At 38.9% G+C, this 10,926-nt stretch overlaps 1 protein-coding gene across 1 annotated transcript in view; it reads right to left on the bottom strand.

Annotated features, from left to right (window-relative positions):
* Positions 1–10,589: 10,589 nt before the first annotated feature.
* The window catches only part of ESF1 (ESF1, nucleolar pre-rRNA processing protein, homolog (S. cerevisiae)), a 95,622-nt gene continuing 95,285 nt past the window's right edge, over positions 10,590–10,926 (bottom strand). The window contains exon 13 of the mRNA XM_006865620.1: positions 10,590–10,883. Within this exon, the coding sequence (XP_006865682.1) occupies positions 10,590–10,883 (294 nt within the window). The remainder of the gene's footprint in view (positions 10,884–10,926) is intronic.

Below are 10,926 nucleotides of genomic sequence, written 5' to 3'. Positions count from 1 at the left end.
CACAATGGCAGCAACAATGGGCTCAAGGCATAGCAGTAATTGAGAGGATGGCACGGGACCAGGTGTTGTTTCCTTCTGTTGTACACAGGGTCGCTTTGAGTCAGAACCAACTCAACAGCACCTAACAACAACATGGACAAAATACTGAATCAGACAGGAAGCATTAAATGATAGAAAGAATGCACAGTAACTATACTAAAAGGAATTGGTCAGTATTTAAGAGGTACCATGTGACCAAGAACCAATGTTACTGAAGGAAGACGTCCAAGCTGCACTGAAGGCACTGGTGAAAAAGAAACTTCCAGGAATTGACAGAATACGAATGGAAAGGTTTCAACAAACAGATGCAGTGCTGGAAGCCCTTAATTGTCTATGCCAAGAAACCAGGAAGACAGCTATCTGACCAACTGATTGGAAGAAATCCATATTTGTGCTCATTCCTAACAAATACAATGTGGTGATCATCAAACAATATGATTAATAACACCTGCAAGTAAAATTTTGCCAAAGACAACTAAAAAACTGTTGCAGCAAAACAGAAAGCTGCAAAAACAGGGAGCTGCCAGAAATAAAAGCTGGATTCAGAAGAGGCCATGGACACAGGGATATCATTGCTGACATCAGATGGATCTTGGTGGAAAGCAGAGAATACCAGAAAGATGTTTACTTCTGCTTTAAGACTATGCAAAGACATTTGACTGTGTGGATCATAACCAACTATGGATAACATTGCGAAGAATGGATATTCCAGAACATTTAATTGTGCTCATGAGAAACTTGTGCAGAAACCAAGAAGCAGTCATTAGACCAAAACAAGGTGATACTTACTGGCTGAAAATCCGGGAAGGTTTGTGCCAGGGCTGTATCCTTTCACCATACTTATTCAGTCTATATTTTGAGTAAATAATCTGAGAAGCTGGATATGAAAAATGCAGCATCAGGGTTGGAGGAAGACTCATTAACAACATGTAACACGCAGATAACACTACTTTTATAGCTGGATGGTGGTGGTGGGGATGTGACATGGAGTCTAAAAGCAACCCTGTTTAGAGTTGCCGAGGCTGTAAATCTTCACAGGGGCAGAAAGCCTCATCTTTCTCCCACAGAACGGCTGGTAGTTTCGAAGTGCTAACCTTGAGGTTAGCAGTCCAACTTGTAACCACTATGCTATTGGACATGAAATGCTTACTGAAAAAGATAAAATACTAGTCTTTTTTTTGGATTGCATCGCAATGTAAAGACAAAAAAAAATCCTCACAACTGGACTGATAAATAACATGATTAACGTTGTTAAAAGATGTCATGTTGCTTGGATCCACAATTAACTCTTATGAAAGCAGTAGTGAAGAAATTTAATGGCGTATTGTATTGGGGAAGTCTGTTGTAAAAGACCTCTTTAAAAGATGTCAGTTTGAAGACTAAGGTGTGCTTGACCCAAGCCATGGTATTTTTCAATCGTCTCATATGCATGTTGGTGGGTCAGAGTAAAAGAGGAAGAGCACAAGGTGGACTGTCATAGTGGCAGCAGCAATGGGTTCAAGTGACTTAGGACTGAGTAATGTTTCAATCTATTGAGCATAAAGGTCACGCTGAGTTGGAATTGACTCAACAGCACCTAATAACACGTGCGTGTGAATGTTGGACAATGAATAAGGAAGACCATAGAAAAATCAATGCACTTGAATTACGATGTTGGAGAATAATGTTTACGTACCGTGGACTGGCAGAAGACCAAATAAATCATAATGCAGCCAGAATGCTCCTTAGAAGTAAGGATAGCAAGACTTTGCTTCTTATACACTGGACATACTGTTTGGAGGGATCAGTTCCTAGAGGATATCATGCTTGCTAAAATGGAGGGTCAGTAAAAAAGAGGAAGGAACAAGGAGATGGATTGACACAGTACCTATAATAATGGAATCAAAGCCTAACTGAGGATTCATTGTGTTGTGCATAGTGTCACTGAGTTGGAAGCTACTTGAGGACACCTACAAATGTTTAATAACTTTTTGCTTGTTGGACATTCTTTCACCATTGTGATGTTAGACTTGCTTTTGTAGATGATCCTTAATAAATTGAGCTAACACATCTCTACTCATAACTTGAATTTTTATCATAAATGGAAGGTTAATTTTGTTGGTTTTTCTTGATAGCTGATGTCACAATTTTTCTCTAGCCTGTTAATGTGGTAGATTATATTGATTTAGAATGCTGAAGCAGCTGTTGTTGTTGTTGTTTTGTGCCATGGAGTCAGTTCTGACTCACAGCAACCCTGTATAGGGTTTCCAAAGAGCAGCTGGTGAGTTTGAACCACCGACCTTGCTTTGCAGTCTGGCGCATTAACCCACAGTGCTACACCAGGACTCCGGACTAAGTATGTTGTTGTTATGTGCTGTGGAGTTGGTTCTGACTCATAGCGACCCTGTACAGGGTTTCCGAGAGTGTAAATCTTTACGGGAGCAGAAAGCCTCATCTTTCTCCCACGGAACAGCTGGTAATTTCGAACTGCTGACCTCGAGGTTTGCAGCCTGATTCGTAACCACTACGCTACCAGAGCTCCTTGAAGTAGCTGTACATACCTGGAGTAAACCTCATTGTGTTATTGGGTGTAATTGTTAATGCACATTTTTGGATTTAACTTGCAGATATTTTGTTAAGAATTTTTACATTTAAAATAATACTGTATGTGCATTTTCCAGGATCAGTTATATTTCTACATAACAATCATCAGTCAGAAGTTTTCTTTCTACAATCTTTTTCTAATTTTGGCATTAATGAGCTATTGGCCTCGCAAAATGAATTGGTAAGTGTTGGCTTTCTTCTATTTTCTAGATGAGACTGTGTGAAACTTGTGCAAATTCTTCTTTAAGTATTTTGTGAAATTCTCCAGGAAGTTGTTTTGATTCTGGGAAATTCTTTCAGGAGCTTTGTACCTGTAAATTTAATTTCTTTAATGGGTATAAGAATTTTCAGTTTATGGATTTCTTGATTTTTGATAGATCATTAATTGATTTTTGATAAAAGATACAAAGGCAATTAATTGGAGGAAGAAGTCTTTTAAACCAGTGGTACTGTACAAACGGACAGCCATATGCACAAAAAGGACACTAACTAAACCTCACACTGTATAAAGAATTTAATATAGAATGAACTTGAATGCAAATATCAAACTATGAAACACAGGAGAAAATCTTTGTAACCTTGGGTAGTCAAAAAGTTCTTAGATAGACATCAAACATAGTAGGTAGAAAAAAAGATTAATTTGACTTTATGTATCTGCAAATCATACATCTGACAACAAAGGACTTGTAATCAGAATGTGCAAAGAACTCTTAACAAAACAACAGAAAATAAGCAACTCAATTAAAGAAAAAAAAAAAAGGCAAATCCGAACAAATACTTTATCAAAGAACATAATGTGGTTTGTAAGCAAGTTTTATACCGATGTTTAATAACGTTAATTAGTAAGGAAAAGCAATGCAATATCGGTACATACTTACCGGTATAGCAAACACCACAAATTAATAATAATGAATACAAAACAGTTCATCCACCATTTTTGCAGTTTTATTCGTAAAGTTAAACATACTTTTCATACTACCAGGATTTCCACTCCTAGATATCTACCCCAAGAGAAATTAAAACCTGTTTCCCTTTTCACTCAAAAACCTATACTTGCACATAAATAGCAGCTTCATTCACAATTGGAAAATTCCATTGACTGATGGGAATTCCGCATTCCACAGAAGAGGAAACCTAAGTATGGGCAGATTGCTGAAGCAACATCTTTCCATTTGTTCATGCTGCCTTGTACGTACCCTTCTTTGCACTGTGGTTTTACTTCTTAATGAATTTGGGTATAGCCATTTGAATTGCTTTAGGCAATGAACAATAGCAAATGATATACAATTAAGAGGCTTGAAAAGTGCTTGAGCACTGAGATATACTCTTTTGCAGCTAGTAACCCTAGTCTACTGGAGGACAAGAGATTCCCTAACTATCTCAGTCATTTCATTGAAGTGAGTCCCATTGAGCTGGCCAGCCCAAGACCCATGAGAATTAATAAAGGTTTGGTTTCAAGCCATTATGCTTTCAAGGAGATCTAGTGGATATAGTTGATATCCAAGCTGGTTCCAGGTCTTCTGACTAGTCTTGAGAAACCTTTGTTGGCACCGTGTAATTTATGACCCTGTTGTTGTTGTTGTTAAGTGCCATCAATTCTGACCCATAGCGACCCTGTATAGGGTTTCCAAGGAGAAGCTTGAACCACTGACCTTGCAGTTCAAACGACTTTGCAGTCTGATGCATTAGCCCACAGCGCCACACCGGGACTCCATTTATGACCCTAGAAGATGCTATAATGCTGAACGACTCTATGTCCATCTTTCTATATTCCTCCTCCACCACCCAGAACCCAAATAAATGTGGTCTGAAGAAGAGTCATTAAAACTACCCTCACATTTTTGAATTGTGACAATGGCTGTTTTTTATACTGGATTTCACTACTGGCAATAATTTGAGTCCTAGAGTTCTTGTTGCAGAGTATTTATTTAATACAATGTAGTAATTAATTGTAGGGTGCTGTAGGCTTTAAGGAGTCCTGATGTGGCGTTCTAGGATAAGCACTGGACCACAAGGTCTATTTGAATCACAAGGCCAGTGGTTCAAACTCACCAGCCTCTCCTTGGCAACCCTATACAGGTTCACTAACAGTCGGAACCAACTCAATGACACTACTGATTAGGCTGTTCAGTTATTGTTTTAAAAAATACTTTATTTGAGAAAGCAACCAGGGCTGTGCATAACTTATATGTTCAATATATTTGTTATAATCAATCATTTATATAACTAGTAAAATGAGATTTACAATGAAATGCATTGATTAAAAAACAAACACCTCACAAATTAACAAAAAGGCTAAATTTCAGAGAAATCTCAAACTGCAAGCAATCTCTGTACTCAAATCAAAACAGCTAAAAAATTAACAAACATTTTCCTTGCACAGGAGTATTATAACCTTTATAGAATTGCTTATATTCAGAATATATTCACAAACATATTAAGATTCATGACCTTTCAGTGATGAGAAAATACTGGGAAGTTTAAATACACAATTCCCTGCCACCATGAGTAATTAAATGTGCACTTTTCATTCCTCTTTGGAGGCTGTTTATATACGTCCGTATTATAATTTTTTTTTGGAAACTTGGTACTGTGAATTGACTGAAGGTTTACAGACAAGATAATCAATTTTACATTAAACAAATCATACTCTTGTTTCATCCTAATAATTGCAATCCCCTTCATGGAACAAGAGTTATCCAGCTTCCTTCCTGTGGTTGTATTTCCTTTTCACCATCCCTCCCATCCCTTCTCAACTTTGTCTTTCATGTTGCGTTTTTTTTTTTTTAAAGCTTTATTGTGAATTATGTGATAGTTTACATGAGAGAACATTAGCTTCACATTGATCCCGCCGTATATAGTTTCCTTGTCATGGTTACAATCCCTCCCATGCATCATCCATCAACCAAAGGGTATACCCCGCAAGCCTGTCCCCCAGTCATCCGCATACTGCCCTCTCTCTCTCCAGGTCCAAAGTCTCCAGCTGTTCCATCTCCCCACTTAATCGTCTCTGCCTCCATCCTGGCATCACTGCTTCTCTGGATAGGGTTCCGTTCTCCGCTCTTCTCCTTTGATGGTCCAGGGACTCTGCTCCTAGACTGCAAGGTTAATCACTCCCTCCTTTTGCCCCAAAACGTCCACCTTTACATTTCCAGCCCTTACAATCAGTCCTGATAACAATTATTCACTATTGTATTGCAAGAGACCTATCCACATCTCTTCTCATCAGCCCTGACTAGGCAGAATGGATACTATTCAGTACAGATTCTACCTTGCTCCATGCCCTCTGGATCTAGGTTCCCTCTTGAAAGCTTGTAAGCCAGTCACTTCTTGCCTCTGTAGCATCCTTCCCACCCCCACCCCCATTCTGGGTAGCCATTGTCCAAGTTGCCCATCCCTGTTTCGTGTGCGGAGGAGGTGGGAATGATCCTCGCTGTGAAGATTTGTTCACTCTTTTGAGCTATTTCTTCCATAGGTGTGTGTCAAGTTCATCAAATTGCATCAGATTATTCTTTTTTCCCTCTTCTTACTTCTGTTTGAGCTCAGATCATCCAGGTCAAGTGGGTATTATCTGCAAGTGTGGGTGTACTTATGCATGTGCCCTCTCTTCTTGTCAGCTGGATACTTCACTCTCCACTCTAGTCCTCTGTAGCTATGTTGTTGACTCTGGGTCCAAGAGTCCCCTGGATTTGGCACACTGCTGGCCAACCAGGTCTCCATCCGGATTTGCAGGGGTCTATTGACCATTGTAGGGCATAGCTTGCAGCTTCATTGCTGTTTTTCCCTCACTTCCCCTTATCGGTGACGACTGACCGTGGTCACTAATCAGAACATGCATTCCCATTGAGCCTTAGTCTTAGAAGGGGGTTTGCCCTGAGGGGGACCTGACCACTTACCTTGATGTCTCCTGGGTGAGCCACTTGTTTGTTCTTGTAGTAATCAGTCAGCCTGCAAATATTGTTTTGTATTTTTCCTGTCAGTCTTTCCTTCAGGACGTATCTTCCATTCTTCTGGCCACTCCAGGCTGGTCTGCTTGTCTTTCAAGTGGACATTTCCCCTCAGAAGATTCTGGATGCCGTTCAGGATTCCACCTATGGTTTTGTGCAATGCAGAGGTTCCACAGGAAGCCTCCTTCGCTGGGCACGTTGTAGCCCCATTTTAGGTATTTCAGTTATAGGCAAAAGACGGACTTACAAGCTTTCTATGGTGGTATTTCTGGCGATTCCTTTCTCTCCCCCTCTAGCACCTGTTTTACAGCAGTATGCCAGGGGAACCAAGATTCAACAGACAGCCAAGCATCTTAACATTATTTCCCCCCTCTTCCCCATTCAAACCATGTCTCAATCTCTGTATCCCAGAGCCCTGTTGTTCCAAGGTTTTGCATACATCATTATTTGCCTCTGTCCCACTTCAGCTTCACATTCATCCTATAGTATTTCATTTCATTGCAATGATTAAAATCCCCTCTGTGCATCATCAAATAACCAAAGGATACACCCCCTAGCCCCGCTCCCCTTGGCCCCCCCCCGCTGTCAGCAAACAGTTCCTTTCCCTGAGTTGCATGGTCCCAGCCACTCCATCTGTCCATGCCTTCATAGTCTCCCCACCATTTTGGGTCTTGGCAGTTTCCAGCCCCCCCACCCCCAAGGTATTCCAGTTAGTCATAGGCTGGATCCGGGCCCACATATTTTCTGTTGTGATGTTTCTGGCTGTTCCCCACACCCTCGAGTGTCTATTTCACAATGGTAGGCAAGGGAGACCAAGATTCAAAAGACAGCCAAGCATCCTACGTTATTCCCTTCTTTTCAAGCCATGCCTCCATCTCTGTATCCTGAAGCCCTGTTATTCTAGGGTTGTGCATACCTCATCATTTAGCTCTGTCCCACCTAGCCCATGGGAACCTGCCCAACCATTCTCCCATCTGCCTTGTTCTTCTTTTTCCCCTCCCCTTTCTTGTGTATTGCCATCCTACCCGCCCCTCCTGCTCCCAGGCTCTCCTGTGTCTATTCCCTACCCTGTGCTCTTTCTTCCCCTCCCTCCCCATTCATACTGGTTATCAGCACTTATATTTTTAGATTCCCCCCCTCTTTGGGGTGGGTTCTTTTTCTTAGTCTTTTACAATAATGGTCTTATGCAGAATTTCTCCTTTTCTAATTTCACTCAGCATAATGTCCTCAAGGTTCATCCATGTTATGCAATGGCTTGCAGCTTCCTTGTTGTTCTTCAAGGTACTGTAGTATTCCATTGTGTGTAGGTACTACAGTTTATCCATTCTTCAACTGATGGGCATTTTCATTGTCTCCTTTAGCTATTGTAAATAGTGCTGCTATGAATATTGGTGTGCATATATCTACTCGTGTTATGGCTTTTATTTCTTGTGGGTAAATACCAAGTAGAGGAATTGCTGGGTCATATGGTATTTCTATTTCCAACCTTCTGACGAAGCACCATATTGCTTTCCAGAGTGGTTGACCATTTTGTATTCCCACCAACAATGTAGGAGGGTCCCAGTCTTTCCACATCCTCGCCAGCATTTGTTGTTCTCTGCTTTTTTGATCTTTGCTGTTATTGCTGGTGTGAGATGGTTTCTCATTGTTGTTTTGATTTGCATCTCTCTAATGGCTAGTGATCGTAGAATTTCTTCATGTTTGTTGGCTGCCCGATCTCCTCCTTGGTGAAGTGTCTGTTCACATCCTGTGCCCATTTCTTAATTGTTCTTCCCTGAATGCTTGGCAGAACTCACCTGTGAAGCCATCTGGGCCTGGACTTTTGTTGGTTGGGAGTTTTTTGATGACCTGGTCAATTTCTTCTTTTGTTATGGGTTTATTCAAGTTTCTACTTCATTCTGAGTAAGTTTAGGTAGGTCATGTTTTTCTAGAAATATATCCATCTCATCTAAGTTTTTGAATTTGTTGGAGTACAACTCTTCATAGTATTCTATTATCCTTTTGATTTTGTTTGGTTCTGTTGTGAATTCACCCATGTGGTTTCTAATGCGAGTTTTTTTGTTCTCTCCCTCTTTTCTTTTGTTAGTTTTGCCAATGGGTTTGTCAATTTTATTAATCCTTTCAAAGAACCAGCTTCTTGTCCTGTTGATTCTATAGTTTTTCGGTTTTCCATCTTGTTTATTTCTGCTCTTATCTTTATTATAATAATTTGCTTTCTGTTGATGACTGTAGGTTCCCTCTGCTGGTCTGCTTCTAATTGTTGAAGGTGCTGTGTTAATGTGTTGATTTTGGTTCTTTCCTCTTTTTGGATGTGAGCATTTATCGCAATAAATTGTCCTCTCAGCACTGCTTTTGCCATGTCCCAAAGCTTTTGGTATGTTGTGTTTTCATTCTCATTTGTTTCTAGGAACTTTGTGAATTCATGTGTAATTTCTTCTTTTACCCAGTCACTTTTCAGTTGGGTGTTGTTCAGTTTCCATTTATTTGACTTTATTGCCTTGGTCTTCTTATTGTTGATTTCTAGTTTTATAGCATTGTGGTCTGAGTTATGTTGCCTTTTTGATTTTGAATGGTTGACTATTTCATGGTGAGCATACCTTACACTAGTATGGAGCTGTGGGTTAATGTGCTGGACTGCAAAGTTGGTTTGAATCGCAAGGATGGCAGTTCAAGCTCACCACCCACTCCTCAGAAACCCCTATACAGGTTGCTATGGGTCAGAACTGACTCAATGGCACTTAACAAGAACATATACCAACTGAAAATTGTATGCCCTTATTATTTTGACATCATTCCTAATTTGCATCCTTGTTTCAGAAAAATGCTGCACTGGCAGCCTTTAAATTTTAATACAAGAAATGTCTAGTTTATTATAAACCACAAACCTAGTCAGACTCCTAGTCCTTTGAGAAGCTATTACCCTATTTTTCACTTACTTCAAATAAACATTTTGGCTTTATCTTCATTTTTAAATACAGCACATTTTTTTTTTTTCTGAGGAGTCCTGGTGTGGAGCTGTGGGATACAGCACTGAACTGCAAGGTTGGCTGGAACCACAAGGTTAGCGGTTCAAACACACCAGATGCTCCTTGGAAACCGTACACAGCGTTGCTATGAGTCAGAATTGACTCAGCGACACTTAACAAGTCTGTTAATAGTTTTTAAGATCTAGACTTAAGAGTGTTAGAACCCGATGTTCAGTCTTATTTTACTTTTAAAAAGAGTTAAGATTTCCTTAAAATTCAATTCAGCATATTTACCCTTCCAAACATTCTAAAAATCTGAGAGGGAGACAGAGAATGTTCTGTTATTGCAAACAGAAATATCATTGGGGATCTTAAGGACATTTTAAATATAATTATGATTTATGCAAATCTGGAACAGTTGCTTCTTGAAGTCCTCTTAAAGAGCTCAAAACATTTTTTCAGATATTTTTTCTAGAGCAGTTTATTTGAGGTGCATAAAATTAAACAAGTCAGTTCTATACAGAATAAAAATGTTTTACACTTTTATTTACAAATTAACTTAATAAACAAACTATAATAAGTACGGTCAAACTAGAAAGGAAGGCTCTTGACTTCTACACTTTTTAGTTTAAAAAAAAATAAATTATTTTAATAGACATCTAATTTTGTCTTTTGCTTCTGAGAAATTAATATATTTCCAAAACATCTCGAATCTTTATTCAGACTCTATTTTCTACAAGGAATTATAAAAAGTCTTTTAAAAATCTACTACTAGTATGACCTGAATTCCATAAAATGTATTTGATCAATTCTGTATGTAGGTTAACACAAATTAATTATGATTAATATCAGGAACTACATAATAAATTATGAATCTGTAAATTATCTAAAATTAGGTTCAATGGTTATTTATGGTGACAAACTTTAATGGTTACAGTAATATTTCATTTATAGTCTTTAAAAGGTAGCTGTGTTCCCAATAGATATACCTCCTACCAGTTCTACTTACTGTAGGGGAAAATATATTCTCAATTCAAAATAAAACAATATCCACTTATTTGAGTCTTTGTTTTTTTCTTGCTTGGAACTGCTCTGTTTTGGTTTTTATAGATTTAATCAACATTGACAAGGAAGGATCAATAGACTTCTTTTGTGGTTCCTTTGTAATCTCACTCTCTTTTTTCTTTATTGCCTGAGTAAATTCTTGTTCTTTTTGTTCTCTTTGCCGGGCTTTCTCCTCAAGGATTTTTTCCGTAGCTTTTGTTTTCTTGTAATTAGGATCTGAGGGATCCAAATTAAACAAGTGGGAAGTATACATTGCCTGAAATCGTACATCCTTAACATTCACCTGAAAACCAAAAAAAAAAAAAAAGTCATTCAAAAATTGTTTT

Source organism: Chrysochloris asiatica, unplaced genomic scaffold, assembly GCF_000296735.1.
Source record: "Chrysochloris asiatica unplaced genomic scaffold, ChrAsi1.0 scaffold00080, whole genome shotgun sequence".
Classification (NCBI taxonomy): Eukaryota; Metazoa; Chordata; class Mammalia; order Afrosoricida; family Chrysochloridae; genus Chrysochloris; species Chrysochloris asiatica.
This window is presented reverse-complemented; position numbering and strand designations above follow the sequence as displayed.